This window comes from Mirounga leonina, unplaced genomic scaffold (genome assembly GCF_011800145.1).
Source record: "Mirounga leonina isolate KUSES-001 unplaced genomic scaffold, KU_Mleo_1.0 Mir_366, whole genome shotgun sequence".
NCBI lineage: Eukaryota > Metazoa > Chordata > Mammalia > Carnivora > Phocidae > Mirounga > Mirounga leonina.
In genome coordinates, this window is record NW_023270709.1 from 26,511,403 (window position 1) to 26,528,428 (window position 17,026).

The window sequence follows — 17,026 nt, forward strand, 5'->3', positions numbered from 1 at the left end:
TGACACTTAGCATGAATTATATTTTTGGGAGTACAGTCCTCAAGGAGAAGCCTGGAGCAGAGCTTTGAAGAAAGACAAGAGTTAATGGCAAGTGGAAGAGGATGAGTCTGCAAAAACTAAGACAGAATGGCCAGGAGAACAAAGACCAATGCAGAGAGTTAGGCAAGGGCACCATTGGTGATGGACGTGATTGAGAACTCAGGTCAAATGTGGACTGAAGAACTTCCACTTGATTTATGGGCATGGAGGTTTGGCCAGCTCTAACATTTGTGAGGCCTGGGGCAAGACTATACGTGGAAATTCACATGAATGTTTAAGTTATGGATTTATTAAGAAACTCAAATAAGGTATGTCTTCTCATCCTGTGTTGACAAAAATGTAACTTCAAAATGATCTGGAGAGAGACTTCTAGTTTCTGATCCAGCACGTAAGGAACTTGATAGTCATCCCTCCCATCCTCATTACAAGAAAAATGTTGAACAAAATAAAAATCAACTCTTCTTTGATCCATCAGAATATTGAGGTCATAGGGCAAATTACTGTACCCAAAATTGGAGAGACAGATAGGGGATACAGAGAATTACAACTTCCTGGAACAGAAGCCCAGAAGCAGAAAACTACATGGGAACCAGTATCAGGGTAAGAAAACCTGGCAATTGATTAATTGCAGTAGGTTGTGTGGACAAGTTTGAGAGGTAAAAAAATCTGGGGTGGGGGGAATCCTGGAGGGACTCTCATACTTTTGTGAGTTTTTCCTTCAGGAGACCTAACCAGGTTCTCACAGTGAAGATGAGACAAAAATTCCTACATCCTTTCAGCAGGGGAAAGGAAAAGTAGCAGTTTTGAATTATGTCTAGAGCATCCTGTTCTTAACAAAGCCTGCTGTCAAGGGAAACTTCTACCAGAGTCTAACCCGCTTAAGTGAAAGGAAATACCCAACTGCAACCCCCTCTGGCCTTCCTGTCTTACATAATGGGGGGAACACTGGGAAGGACTTCTGAAGGTGAACCCCAGAGGCACAGACTCACTGAAAGACTGAGACTAATCATATGACTACAGAACACTATCTTACACCTTACCACCACATCAGTAGTTTTCCTGTATATAAATAGGAATACAAATGGAAAAACTACACGTGTCAAACCTTATTTAAGAAGACTATAAAAACACAAAAGCAGGGGAAATTGTAGCCTTTGAAACTTAGAGCTGTAGCAAACAGTTAGCAACTCTAACCCCTAGCCAAGCCAGATAAATATAAAACCTCACATTGAAAGACTATTTCCATTCCTCTTATCTAGTACATCTTGTTGAGCTTTCAACAACAAAAAAATCACAAGGCATACTAAAAGACAAAAAATATAGTTTGAAGACAGCAAGCATTGGAACTGATTCAGAAATGGCAGAGATGTTGGAATTATCAAATCAAGAATTTAAAACAACTGTGATTATATTGCTAAGAGCTCTTATGGAAAAAGTGGACAACATACAAGAATATAGGATTCATGTAAGTAGGCAGAAACTCTAATAAGAAAATCAACAGGAAATGCTAGATCAAAAACACTAACCTAGAAATGAAGAATGCCTTTAATGGGCTCATCAATAGACTAGGCATGGCCAAGGAAGGAATCATCGAGCTTGAAGAAATGTCTGTAGAAATTTCCAAAACCGAATTGCAAAGAAAAAGAATAAAAACGACAGGTATCCAAGAATTGTGGGACTATTACAAAAGGTGTAATATATACATTTGGCACTATCAGAAGGAGAAGAACGAGAATGGAACAGGAGAAATATTTGAAGGAATAATTAGTCTTCCAAAATTAATGATAGACGCCAAACCACAGAGACAGGAAGCTCAAGAGAACATACAAAAAAATATATACCGAGGCATATTATATTCAAACTATAGAAAATCTAAGACAAAGAAAGTTTTTTAAAGAAACCCGAGGAAGAATGAGGTTTAAACTTAGAATTCTTTGATTCCACTGGTCACAAATCCCTGGTCACTGTGGTCTGAGGCTTGACCTCCTGTTCCTACTCAGATCCCTTTCCATACTACAAGAAGTTTTCATTGGTTATGTGTAGAAATTCTTGCCTTCCCCATCATACTCCATTTACATCTCCTGCAAGCAGTTTTGCCTGCCCTTCGTTGGCCAAGTCTAAATTCAGTGGATGTGCCGGAGAGATCTTCCGTGTCTGAAAAGCCCTGGTGGTTTTTAAGCAAACAATTCTGGGAGTGATGACTAGGAGTGATGGCCGTGGGCTCTGAAGAGTATATAATCTTGACCCCACAGACTCTACGAAAAGGGCCTCGTTGGAGGAGGGCCAAGAATGGGCTCAGTGCGGAATCAGGGCAGCTCTGATGGAAGCTGTAAATGATCTTGTCAAGAGGTGTCTCAATGATGGGACACCTGGGTGGCTCAGTCAGTTGAACATCTGCCTTCGGCTCAGGTCATGATCCTGGGGTCCTGGGATCGAGTCCTGCATCAGACTCCTTGGTCAGTGGGGAGCCGGCTTCTCCCTCTGCTTGCCGCTCCCCCCTACTAGTGCTCTCTCACACACAAATAAATAAATAAAACCTTTAAAAAAAAAAGAAGTGTCTCGATGGCAGAATGGGTCAGACGCGAGTCAGATAGAAGTTGAGGAGAAGTCTGGGAGGTTGGGGCAGTGGGTACAGACAGGTTGAGCAATAATTTCCACTGTTCAAAGGGAGGTGACATGAGAGAGAAGGCAGGGGAAAGGGAGCCATTTTAGAGAATTGAGGAGACTAGAGAGGTTTTGAGAAGTTTGAAATAGTCTTTGTGGAGGGAAACGGCCGTTTTAAGCACCAATGTGAGTTTGTGATCTGATTTGCTCTTTTGGGAGCTTTTCTCCAGCAATTAGAAGCTGCTCAAAGGCAGATGTTATTTTGTTCTTTAAAGCAGTGTGGATTTAGATTTATTTAACTTCATTGAGAAGAACCTTCAAATGGAACAAAACCTCTTGGTTTTAGTCTTGCCTCTGCCATAAACTGGAGCCGGCCATTTGGCCTCTGTGGGCATGACACGATGCCTAATGGTAAAGACTTGTGGAGGCAGATGCCTGAATCCCTACCCTGCTACCCTCTAAGCCTTCCCCCCATTCCAGGTGCCTCCAAATGAGGCAATTCATGGGAAAGCTGCTGACCCAGGACAACGCATTGTGCCTCTCTCTGAGCTTCATGGAGCCACCCATGAGAACTGCAAATGACCTATGTTGCCATACCCATGTATATGACATCAGAATAGGAATACACCACAAGTGTAGGAGGTCATCCAACCTTTGATCAGCACTGGTGGGCAGCATTAACTATTGAGCTTGTCTTTCATGGAGCGCAAACCTCACTTCCCTATAATTTCTGCTGATTAGTTTTAATTTTGTAATACAGAGCAGGTGTGAATTTCTCTTTTATGCATGCTCTCTCAAGTTTTCTTTTCCCCAGGCTAGACAGTCCCAGTATTTTTTGGCCCCTTTCCTGGTACAGGGCTTGGGTACTGTCACTATACTGATCATTACTTACTACTGACGACTAATTTAGTGATGAAGAGCAATGGCATTTGGAGGATGGAAGGCATGTGTTCATATTATGGCTTTGCCATTTGCTCACAGTGTGCATTGGATGTCTTCCGCTCGTCCCTCTAGACCCACTCTTCACCCTTCGGTGTCCTGCGTTGGTCACAGATGGCTGGCTTGAATGAACATCAACAGGCCCCTGGGTAGACTGCTTTCTAGATTGATTTGGCAAGCAGCCCAAGAAGAAGGTAAAGAAGAGAGAGTTGAGTGGGATTGGGGTGTCTTCCCCTATGTATCTCCTTCCTAGCATTGCTTCAGTCTGTATGCTCCTTTTTATGAACAATAGTGGGTCATCCCTTTCCCCAAGGGTTTCATGTAAGGGGTATGGATCTCTAGTACCTACATTATAGAATTGCAGAGGTAATGTACAATAACACATGTATAGTTCTGCTTGTAGTGTGAAATTAATGAATGTTGACTTCTCGTTTTCCTTCAATGAGATTCATGATTTTAAATATCATTAGCGTTATATAAATTACTACCTTATAGTCAGTTTTTATTTTTAATTTTTTTTCAATTCTGAATAACAACTGGGATGTTACAGACAGAGACTCACCAAAAATGTAGAAGACCATGGGCCAGCCCAGGGATTGGCAGATGAATCCAGTCGCAAGCAGAACAATGAAGGACCCCAGCAGAATTCCTAATCAGGGGGCACAAAGAAACCCCTAAGGAGCACAAGCATCTGAGAATAGAGATAATGTAGCCTCACGGTAGAAATAAACAATTTCCAGTGAAATACATTTGTAAGGATAACACTGAGCAGAAGAAGAGAATAAAATATTCGCTTTTCTCTTTTTTTTCCTGTTGTTTGAGGTAAAGGAGCCTTTTCTTCATTCTAGAAAGTTTCCACATCTTTAAAGCGAGGATGCTGGAGCAGATGGTTTCCAAAGCCCTGGACACTTCCAAACACGCATCTTTTACAGGTCTAGGAAGAACGTGCTAGAATAAGATGATAGCGGGATTCAAACATTCTAGGCCCTACGTCATTACCTGATAGACTCAGGGAGGTGAGTCGGCCTCGTTCCAAGGGAGGAGCCCACTTGACCCACGTGACGTGCTGAGCTATGAATACTGATCCCTGAAATCAGAAGGATTGGGACATCTGATCTCTGATACTTTCTGTGAATTTAAACCCTGTTCAGTTTTTGCATTATCTTTTTTTTTTTTTAAAGATTTTATTTATTTATTTGACAGAGAGAGACACAGCCAGAGAGGGAACACAAGCAGGGGGAGTGGGAGAGAGAGAAGCAGGCTTCCCGCAGAGCAGGGAGCCCGATGCGGGGCTCGATCCCAGGACCCTGGGATCATGACCTGAGCCGAAGGCAGACGCTTAACGACTGAGCCACCCAGGCGCCCCCAGTTTTTGCATTATCTTAATACCTGGGCTGCTCCCTGGACTACTCGGCATGCCAGGAGGAAAGCTTCTCCACCTTCAGCTGCCATTGGCATTAACAGGCTAAGTAGAGAGCTGAGGAATAATGCAGAGCCGATCATTTTCTTGATGGAGTATTTCTCAGACAAGTATCCGACAGGAATTTGGGTGATGATTACACCATAAAAGATGGAACTGAAGATGATACCCTGGATTTTAGGACTCCAGTTATACACGGGGTTCTGAAAGAAACAAGGAGACACATGGAGCCACTCTGCATCCTGTGAGTTACTGTGATATTCAGGGATGGCCCAATCAGTGTAAAGGAGCTCCCCTCTGCCTCATTCTCTATCATGGGATCCTTGCTGTTCCTTTGGAACGTCTTTTCCTGTGTGTACTGACATGTAACCATGGTATCGTCAACTATAATGTAAAGTCCTTGCAGTCAAGGGCACCCTCTGTAGCCCCAGGACAGCATGGACACTTAATACTTGCTTCTTGAACATTGCTACACTGCGTGTTAGCCCTTCTGTAGAGTACTATGCCCACCACAGTCATGAATGTCCTCTTGCCTTTTCTCCTCCTCTGACTGCTCCATTAAGTCAACCTCATTCACAGAACAACATTCCCCCACATCCAGACTACTCCCATCAATAGTGATTGATCAAATCACAAAGAGAAAGTCTCGGGCTGGACTGGAAATAATTGGGTGAGACAGTGAAGGAAGAAGGCCATTTCTCTCTTTTTTTTTTTTGGCTTGGTTTCTTTTTCTTTTCTAAAATGTTCTACATGTCTTCTTTTTCCATAATCCTTCCCTGAGTTCTGTCAACTTATTCGTCTTCATTTGTCTGCGGGCAGAGCATAGAGCTGCCTGGCCATCTTGGCTTTGAGCTCCTGTATGTTCTTCTCTGCGGTTCTCCTTCCTTAACTGTAATTGCTTCACTAGCTTTTAGGTTCCTTTTGTAATTTCAGGTTACAATTTAGATCTGCTCTATGGAAACAGTTTTCTGGTGAGTCTTCATATTTGGGAATAATTACATGCTATCTTCTCTCATTTTTTTCATCTAGTACCTTTGTATGTCAGCAAAGAGAAGTGCTTTTCTGCGACTCACGTTTGAAGATCAGTTTCCCTGGATTACAGCGGGAGGTTCATAGGACCTCCACAGCTCGAGCTCCCTCCTTTTTTGCTGATTCAGTATATAGCCCCTGTGAGTAGCCATTTCTCTAGAACGTGGAGTTCTCAATATTGAAACCAAAGCAATGAAATACTACAAATATTTAAAGAATATAATTCAAGAGAAAATTTGGATAAAAAGAGTTTAAAAGATTTTTGAGGTACAAGTGACACATAACTTCATATTTAATCTTTGGTATAAAGTGTACAAGTTGATAAATTTTTAATTATGTGTATACTCATGAAACCATCACCACAATCAAGGCAGTGAATGCATTCTCCACCTCCAGAAGTTTCCTTACTTCTTTTGTAATTCCTCCCTCCTGTTTTTCTCCCACCACTGATCTGCCTGTCACTACGACATAGTTTTCACTTTCTGAAGTTTTATATAAATGGAGTCATACACTATATATATAGTTTATTCTACTCGGCATACTTATTTTGAGTTTCATCCATGTTGTTCTGTGTGTCACTAGGTCATTTCTTTTTAGTGCTAAGTAGTACTCTCTTTTATGGATGTACCATAGTTGGTGCATTCATCCATCTACTGATGAACATATTTATTGGTTTCAGCTCAGGTCTGATCTCAGGGTTGTGGGATCAAGTCCCTCGTGGGGCTCCACACTCAACACGGTCTACTTGAGTTTCTCTCTCCCCTCTTCTTCTGCCCCTCCCCACCATGCTCTATCTCTGAAATAAATGAGAATCTTAAAAATAAATAAATAAAAATAAAGTGATTATTGAGGGGTGCCTGGGTGGCTCGTTCAGTTAAGTGTCTGGCTCTTGATTTAGGCTCAGGTCATGATGTTAGGGTCATGATCTCAGGGTCATGAGATTGAGCCCTGCGTTGGGTTCCATGCTAGGTATGGAGCCTGCTTAAGATTCTCTCTCTTCCTTGCCCTTTGCCCCTCCCCCCGCCTGCTCACAGGCTCTCTCTAAAATAAATAAATAAATAAATAAATAAATAAATAAATAATACAGTGATTATTGATACAGTTGGATTAAAATCTGCCATCTTTTAACATTTCTTTTATGGCAGGCCTACTGGCAATAAATTACCTCAGTTTTTATTTGTCTGAAATAGTTTTTATCCCCTTTGACTTTTAAGGTAATTTCATTGGATATAGAATTCTAACTTGGCAGATTCTTTTCCTTTCAACACTTGAAAGATTGTTTTCCCTCTCTTCTTAATTGAATGGTTTCTGATAAGAAGTCTTCTGTAATTCTTATCCTTGTTCCTCTGTAAGTAAGATATTTTTACCTCTGGCTTCATTCAGGATGTTCTCTTTGTCTTGGTTTTCTGCAATTTAAATATGTATGTCTAGTTGGTTTTTCTCATTGTTAATTATTTATCTTTTTAGTATCCTGTATGGTATTCTCTGAGCTTCTTGGACTTGTGGTTTGGTGTCCACCAGTAATTTTGGGAAGTTCTCAGCCATTAATTTTTTAGATATTACTTCTTGCCACTCTCTCTTTCTTTTCTTTTCTTTTTTTTTTAAAGATTTTATTTATTTATTTGACACAGAGAGAGAGAGGGAGTGCGCGAGCGTACAAGCAGGCAGAGTGGCGGGCAGAGGGAGAGGGAGAAGCAGGCTTCCGCTGAGCAGGGAGCCCGATGTGGGGCTCGATCCCAGGACCCTGAGATCATGACCTGAGCCGAAGGCAGATGCTTAACCGACTGAGCCACCCAGGTGCCCCTCTTTCTTTTCTTTCTGGTATTCTAGCCATTTATATGTTATTTTTTTTTTTTAAGATTTATTTATTTGAGAGAGAGAGCAGGGGAAGGGGAAGGAGAGAGGGGGAGAATCTTGAGTAGACTCCCCACTGAGTGTGGAGCCTGGCGTTGGGCCAAATCTCATGATCAGGAGATCATGACCTGAGCTGAAAGCAAGGGTCTGACACTTAACCAACTGAGCCACCCAAGCGCCCCTATACCTTTGATATTATCCACAATTCTGGGATATTCTGTTAAGCTTCCCTCCCAACCCCTCCTTTCTCTTTCATTTCTGCTTGAGAAGTTTCTATTGACCCATATTGAAGTTCATTGATTCTTCCCTCAGCTACATTGAGACTACTTATGAGCTTGTCAAGCACTCTTTATTTATGTTACAGTTGCCTGGATTTCTATTTCTTTTTTATTCATTCTCATAATTTCCATCCCTACTGACATTACCCATCTGGTGTTATGTGTTGCCAACTTTTTCCATTAGAGACTTAACATATTAATTACAGTTATTTTAAATTCCCTATATGGGAATTCCTACATATGTGTCATATCTAAGCCTGGTTCTGATGATTATGTTAAAAAAAAAACTAAGGTGCAGTACATCGCATATAAAGTGTTATTTTTAATGTAAAAAAGGTGACAATAAGAAAGTATGTTCATGTTTGCCTGTGCATTCATAACAGAACATAGGAAGAGTAGAGTGAAAAAAATATTCTTCCCATTCATTTCCACTTTTTTCCTGTTCTACATCTTCTGACAGGTAGCAACTCATTACCTTCCAGAGATGAAATTAGTGAAGCATGTAAATATACTGCATATTCAAAAACTTTTAAAGAAACAACATGTCTTTACTTCTGCTCTGGTTTGAAATACTTTCTCTTTTTCCTCTTATCCAAAGTTCTCAATTCTAGGGACCCCAATGCTCAGTTTTTATTCTTCTTCACATAGAAGGATTCACATAACAAAGCCCTTCACAAACATTAAGGCGTGCTCTAATCATGGGACATGTTTAGTTAGGTTACTACTAGCAAGACAGGTGAAGACTTGAACTTCTTTTTGTAATGATTACTGTCCCATCAATTATGATAACATTCAATCTCTACACAAATTAATGAGCAAGATAGGATTTTAAACATGTGACTATGGATAATATTTTTCGTATACCTTTCTGTGATCCAGGTGCTCCCCTGTGGAGGTGTTGGGCAAACCGTGAGCATCTGTGCTGTTCACCATGGCTACCATTGTGAGGCTCAGACACATATGTTGTGCCATGATTACCACGTTACAGAAATGCAAGAGGACAGATAATCCATAGCGGAAGGAACAAAAACTTGGAACTAAGAAGTAAAACAGAAAGTGTCCATTGTTAACACAGCTGAGATAAAACCATACAGCAACCTTAGAAAGGGCACTCAGAAATTTGGGACCATATACACCTGACATACAGTAATATATATACATATATATATAATATATAACCATATGTATATTGAATCAATTATATATATATATACCTGACATACAGGATTACATTATGGAACCCTAGGTATTAATTTAAATTTTTTATTATGAAATTAAATTTAAAATTTTATTGTACTTAATGGCCTTTAAGAAACTATGATACAATAAGAAGCTGTGTGATTGATATAATAGTCCCATCCTTCCCTACAATATAATCCCAACAAGAATGTCTCGGAAAATTAAACAGGTCCTCCAGATACTTTGTCTCATGCCCGTTTTAATGGGAGGACTTACAAATACTCTGGGTTAGTCTTGGAAGTAAGTGCCCTTAATAACAGCAAAGACTTTCTTTGAAGGAAACTGTTTAATTCTCTAAATTTGTATCAATAGTCTATGAATAGTCATATAAGCACCCTGCAGAGAAAAAGTGCATTTAAAAAAATGTAATGTACTTATTGAGGTAGTTTCAAACTAGAATAATCAGTGTAGTATTGGTGTAAGGCCAAACAAATTCATCAGCGGAAGAGAGTAGGGGGTCCAGAAACAGATGCATAGACATGGTCAAACGCTTTTGAATAAAGGCACTAAATGCAATATAACAGAGGAAAATAAAGTCTTTTTCAATAAATGGCATTTTCCCAAGAGAAATAGCAACATAGGTCTACAAAAAGATTTGTACCAAAATGTTTATAGCAGCTCTATTCAAAATAGCTGAATGTTTGGAATGGATGAACATACCGTGTTATATTAATATAACGGACATTACTCAAAAATAGAAAGGCAGGAAGTACACACTCAGCAATCTAGATGAATGTCAACAAAAATATGCTCAGCTTAAGAAGCTAGACACCAAAAAAGTGCATACTAGAGAGATCTATTTTTATGAATTTAAAAACAGGCAAAATTAATTTGTGTGGTTAGATATTATAACAGCAATTTCCTCAAGGCAAGAGAACCAGAGAGAACCTAATGGGAATTTAATGTAATGTTCTAAGAGTCTTGCTCACAGTTTTATGCATTTGTCAGAATTCATCTAAAGGTACACCTAAGATCTGTGATTTTATTGTATATAATTATACTTCAATAAATCTTAAGAACATATTGAGAAACTATGATCACAGATCAGATTGGCGTAGATCCAAAAGCACGTTTGTTGGCCAGACCCAAAGAAGAGAAGAGAGAACCTACATTGTTACAACCCAATGGAGGGTAATTTGGTGTCTCTTTAATTACATTTTTTATTTGCCTGTGGTTGGTGTAAAGAAATGAATTAGACTTCTAAAGATACTATATCCAACCAGGTAGCCAAAAGTTGCTATTGTTTCTAAAAATACATCTGCTAATTTGCAGGTGCTGTTTTATGTTGGGAATATGCAAATAATGATTTTATTTCTTCTTTTGTTATCCTCAGATCTTTAATTTCATGTTCTCCTTGGATCAGAACCACCAGTGTATTGTTGATTGCACCAGGCATCCCTGGGTTTTATACCATTGTTCCTGATTTACACGGAGTGGTTCTAATGTTTCTACATTTCAGATAATGCTTTGTTGAAGGTTCTGTTGTAGATAGGCTTTACAAAGTGTGTTCATTTTCTATTGTGTAAAAAGAAAATTTCTGCAAACGTAATGGCTTAAAACAACACCCATTTATTAACTCACAGTTTTGTAGGTCAGAATGTGGTTGGGTTTTCTGCTCATGGTCTCAAAGGCTAAAAAATCAAGGGTTCAGCCCGAATGAGTTCTCAGCTGAAAGTTCTGAGCAAGGGTCCATTTCCATTTTCATTCAGGTGATTGGAAGAATTCCATTTTCTATGGAGGCAGAACTGAGGTTGCTGTCTCCCTGCCAGCTATCAGCTGGGAGCTGCTTACAGTTGGTGTGACTGGTCACATGGCTTCCTCCAACTCCAAAACCAGCCAGGAAGAATCTCTCTTACGTTGAACTCTCTCACGCTTTGAGTCTCTCTAGCTGCTTGGTCTCTGACTTCTAGACCCAGATTTAAGGTCTGGGTAATTTCCTGGGTAATTTCCTTATTTTAAGACCAGCTGATTTGCGACCTTATTTAAATCTGCTAAATCCCTTCAGGCAGCACCTAGCTTAGTGTTTGCTTAAATAACTAGCGGAAGGTGCGTGTACACCAGGGGCCAGAATCTTGGGGGTAATCTTAGGATTCTGGCTACCACAGCCCACCCTCTGGTCCTTAAAAGTCTCATCTTATAATACAGTATCAGCTCAACTCTGTCTCCTCCAAAATCTCATTAGCTCAAAGTCACAAATCTTATCATCTAAATGATCTAAAACAGAAGTGAAGGAGGTTCACGCTGGAGCATAATATTTCTGTATCTGTGGACTTGTGAAAGGAGAGGCAAGCTCTATGCCCCCAGTACTCCTGCCATACAGGGGTGGGGCAGGCACTGGGTCATTGCTGCAGAAATTCCAGTTCCAGAAGGGGGAGAGGGAGGGTAAAAGGGTGTTGCTGACTCATAAGGGTTTTGAAGTTCAGCTAGACAAATATTGGATATACTGCTAAGTGGAATTACACTAACGCCTGGAAAATTTGTTTTCTGGACTGATCTCCCTTTGTAAACAGATACAAATATTAAATGAAATATATTTAAAATAAAATATTTCAGGGCATCTGGGTGGCTCATTTGGTTAAGCATCTGACTCTTGATTTCAGCTGAGGTCATGATCTCACGGTCGTGAGATGGAGCCCTGCATTGCCTCCATACTGGGCATGGAGCCTGCTTGATATTCTCTCTCTCCTTTTCCCTCTGCCCGCCCCCCCAAAATCAATCAATCAAATCAAATCAAATATATCATTAGAAGTATGGATGATCTGCCAGGAAAAATGAAATATTCAGGCCAAGGGTTCAGTGGAGACAGGCTCCACAAGGCATAGACTGATCATTGAAGGCAGATTTTTCCCTGAAGACATTTGATACCAGCTTTTTTGTTTATTTGTTTTTGTTTTTGTTTTTTGCCTCCCAGGGCACAGGAACAACAGGAGTCAAGTGCCAAGGCCATGGCAATGGGAGGGTCTAGTAAGAGACCCTGTTCTCAGACACTTAGATGCCAAAGACCTACTGACTCAGTGAGGGCTGAACGCACTGACCCCCCACCTTGCCAGGGGGACTGTGGAAATTTGCTTGGGGTGAACGAGCCCTGGAATTCAGCAGAGGAAGAAAACAGCTCAGTCATCAGCCAGTCCTTCCTTTGGCTGACAGCCTAAAACTCACTGTCCTTGGGCCATCAGAAAAAATGTCTCCAACCACACACATACACACTGAGGGTGGCTTGCTCCAAAGCTTTCTAAACCCACTCTTTAAAATCAAAAGGAAAGTGAATGGACCTGGAAGACTAACAGAAATGCTGGGGGGAATGTCCCTGGAGGAGAGAAAGAAAAAAAAAATCCTTCCAGAGAGCAAAGGGGAGGCAGTCCTCACCATATGGAGAGAAGGACTTGATGTCATTGTCAGTTAGGGATGCCTTTTGAGTTTATGCACTCGTCTCCTCCACATTGCCTCAGGAAGAACATGAACTAATTCTAAATAAACCTTGAGTTAAAAAGTAAACCAAGAGAAATTCCAAAGTGTTTGGGATGAGCAACGCTAAGATACTGTGTGTTCAACTCATGGACAGTTAGGGCCAAAGTACACCCCTGAGGGTATTTATCAAAAAAGAAGAAAGAATTCGAAGACAGAAAAGTAACACAGGAACAAACCCAAAGAACTGAAAAGGAAGGAAATGTTAAGAAAAAGGGCAGAAATCAGTAAGCTGTATATATATATTGGTTTATATGCTTTATATATATATATATAATATATATATATCAGTTTATATGGTTTCTATGTTTATATGTTTTGAGTATCTGTATATAAATTTGAATATAGATTAAATGAACAATAGAAAACTCAAAACCCCTAAATATAAAAAATAACACAAGAAGAAATTTAGAAGTTAATAGACCACTCATCTTTACATAAATTGAAAAAGAATGTAATTCATTGCCCACTCCCTCTCCTGGGATTGTATTCCCCATGACATGCACATAACTCTAAGACAATAGTGGTAATTTCTTATATCCTTCCCCTGCCCTGCTCAAAATAAACAGTTTGTCTAAAAAAGTTTTCAGGATATGCAAGTGTTGATGTCCAAGGATGCAGTGACTCAAGAACATTCATCCTGCCTAGCTTCCATTCAGGGATCTGTTTCTTTCTCCTTGAGATGGAACAAAAATAGTGCACCTCTTTCTGATATTCTCCACCAAGTGATTAAACTGACAAGTATACAAGAAGCAAAATAACTTAAAATATATGAATTCTTTTTGTTTGCGGTTTTTCTAGTGGAAAACTATAGCAGGACTAATTTTTTTCACCTCCTTTCCTGAACAATTCTAAGACCACTTATATGTTTCTTTTTAAGATTTTATTTATTTTAGAGTGAGAGCATAATTGAGGGGAAGGGCAGAGGGAGAGGGAGAAAGAGAATCTCAAGGAGACTCCATGCTGAGAATGGAGCCCGACTCACGGGGCTCAATCCCACAACCCTGAGATCATGACCTGAACCAAAATCAAGAGTCGGATGTTCAACCGACTGAGCCACTCAAGCACCCTAACACTTTATATGTTTTTATGGGAAAATCCTCTCACCTAGAATCTATGATGTCTCTCTCAGTCTCTCTCTCTCTCTCTTTTTTAATAGAAAGAGAGCTCTCATGCACATGGAGGGGCAGAGGGAGAGAGAGAGTCCTAAGCAGACTCCATGCCCAGCACTGAACCCTATGTGGGACTCAGTCCCACGACCCTGAGATCATGACCTGAGCTGAAATCAAGAGTTGGAGGCTTAACCGACTGACCACCCAAGCACCCCTATGATGTCATATATAAGAAGAAAAAAGCCTATGCAGTGGGATAGAGAATAATTTCTACCTTTGCTGGGAGGGAAGTGGTTATCCATTTGCGTAAGGGGTTCCAGTTTCTTCTCGTCTTGTTGAGGGGTGTGGTCTCCGCTGCAAGTGTAAAACATGTTGGTACTAGCATAACGCAGGGAAGAACTGACCAAAAACCACCCAGTACTCCTTTCTGATTTAAAACATGCATCAGAGGGAAGCTTGCTCCGTACATCAGTACCCATTTAACTCAACCATGTGCTTCCTTTGACATTGCGCTTTTATGCTTTTTTAGTTGACTAAAAATATACATGCCCCCCTGAAAACTATTAAAAAAGAACAAAAACCCTGCTAACCCATAATTCTATGTCCAGTGAAAATATCCCTCAAAAGTGAGACAAACAAACAAAAACTGAGAGAATTCATTGATGGTAGACGTGCCCTGCAAGGAACGTTAGAACATGTTTTTCAGGCAGGAAGAGATTGCTCAAGGTCAGAAACTTGAATGTAAAAAAGAACGTTGGAAAAGGAATAAGTAAAGTTAAATACATTATTTTTCTTATAGGGTTGAAGAATAACTATCTGCTTATTAATTTTGCTCTCTCGAGGAGAGCCAGGTCAACCCCCTTCCTGGACAGACCAGGCACTGGTCATGCCCTTGTCTACACCTTGAGCTTCAGCCACATCCGTTTGACCAGATGCTCAAAGGATAAATTCCTAAGGTTGGATTTGCAAAATATTTTGAATGAGCAGCTGGTCAACCACCATTATCCCATGCTGAAACATCTTCTGGGACTGCTGTTTATTTCAAAATACACGCAAGTGCAAGCACACATAGCCACACACCACACACATCACAAACATACTTAGGCATACCTCACGCCACCGACATCCCATACCACTCACAGATACACAAGCACCATACAACACACACCACACGCTTCTCTTTCCTTGACTGTCCACACAACTGTCCACCTCACACTAATCCCTAGAAATATGTTCCTTTTACTGTTCCTCAGGAAGAATCTGTGGCAATACGTTTTCCCCCCAAATTTCCTCAGCTTGCTAAACACCCTTGATAATATCTTTAACAGAGAAGCCCCCCCTTATCACTCTGGGGAATTGTTAATTTCATTTAGTAGCAATATAAGAGTAAGACTGACCTGATTCGGGACAGACAAGCGATTCCTTCTTCCCCTGTGAAGCCTTTGAACTTGAAAAAGTACTGAATTTCTGGATTTTCCAATTTTTAGCCCCATTAATCCTTCACCCAATCTTTGACTTCATTATCGCAGAGTTAAAAGGTTTAATTTTTAACTTCACTTTTACCTTTCCTTGAATCTTCAGATGAGGAGTATGAGTCTTACAATCTTCCAGTGGACTAGACACCTCCTGGAAATCTGCCATCAAGTTCATGACTGTATAGCCAGACATGGCCGGTCTCCTCCTGCCAGGAGGGAGAACCACACTGTTGCCTACGTGCTCCCAGGGTAGATGTTTTCTCTTGAGCGTGGCTCTGGGTATCCAGTACCCTTCTGACGGAAAGGCTATGGCTTTTTAAATGCCCCATAAACACCCTATTAGCTTTTTGTCTTCCTGCCTTCCTTTTTCCCTCCTTTGCCCTGCCCTTCTTCTCCCCTCCCCTCCCCTCGCCTCCCCTTCCCTTCCTCTCTCTCTCTTTTGCAAAGAACATATCTGCCCAACATTCAAGCTACTCAGAGAGAGGTACATTTTATTAAGGTATGTCCTCCAAAGAAAGTGACTTCCCCCATAACTTCTGCAATGATTAAGTTCTCCTGGTTCCACCACCTCTCCATAGCGATACCTGGGAGCACTTTTATTTTGGAATTCTTTGAAGTCAACCTACTGGTCGCAGAGGAACATCTAAGCCCTAAAATCAGGGATTTTGCACAATATATAGTTTCTTACATACTTAAGCATTTTTTAAAAGATGTGTTATTATACTTATAAGGGTCTAATAAAAGTTTGGCACATAGCAGATGCTCTATTAATTGACCCAGTCATTTTCTCTCTAAAGAAATGTTGAAAACCTTTAACCTATTTGCCCAAAAGACTCTGATGTCTTACATAATCAGTTAGATTTTGTCTTCATTGGAAATCCAGGTCCTGGCTATTCCTGCATGTTTGTACAGTTTGATGACAAGGTTGGCAGTTTCTGGCATTCTCTGGCCTTTTAGTGTTGGAGAGCCCCAGATCAGCAGTTGCTCAATGTCCATATTTTAAATAAACAGCATTCCCATCTGGTGTCAATGTCTCCGGTTCTCATTACTGATTACCCAGAGGGAACGATCTTCCTATGTGCTGACCCCAAAGCTTTATGTTGTTCTGTGATATGCTTTTGAAATCACTTCTGGATTCTACCTCTGGATTCTGTGTTTCTTATTAAGGTTTTAAATTTAACATTGTATAGAAATTTCCAAACATATAAGAAATGTAGAAGAGTTTAATATAACCTATGCCCATTAAGCAGCTTCAACAATTATCAATATTTGGCCAATCGAGTTATATAACTATATATAAATTATATATATATATTTCTCCAATGGTTGTGTTCTGTAGTATTTTCAAGTAAATCTCAGATATTATGTAATTTCTCCCATAAAAAGTACAGCATGGGTACATGACTCATTAGTGCTTTAAAAAACATACCTAGTATACCATCAGTGTATCTAATAAGCAATCATCTCTTAATATAATCTAATAGCTAGTCATTATGAAGATGTTTCCAATTTCTTCAGTTATCCTTTTCTCTCTCTTCCTTCTTCCCTCCCCCCTCTCTCCCTCCCCCCTTC

General features: G+C 40.3%; 1 protein-coding gene across 1 annotated transcript in view; it reads right to left on the reverse strand.

Moving 5' to 3' along the window:
• Positions 1–15,590, reverse strand: part of LOC118027292 (sodium-dependent phosphate transport protein 1-like) — a 34,691-nt gene extending 19,101 nt beyond the window's left edge. The window contains exons 1-6 of the mRNA XM_035030498.1: positions 15,543–15,590; positions 14,254–14,333; positions 9,028–9,200; positions 4,972–5,205; positions 4,582–4,669; positions 4,145–4,231 (exon numbers count right to left, since the gene is read on the reverse strand). Of these exons, the coding sequence (XP_034886389.1) occupies positions 4,145–4,231; positions 4,582–4,669; positions 4,972–5,205; positions 9,028–9,200; positions 14,254–14,281 (610 nt within the window). The 5' untranslated portion in view covers positions 14,282–14,333; positions 15,543–15,590. The remainder of the gene's footprint in view (positions 1–4,144; positions 4,232–4,581; positions 4,670–4,971; positions 5,206–9,027; positions 9,201–14,253; positions 14,334–15,542) is intronic.
• Between the last annotated feature and the right edge of the window lie 1,436 nt (positions 15,591–17,026).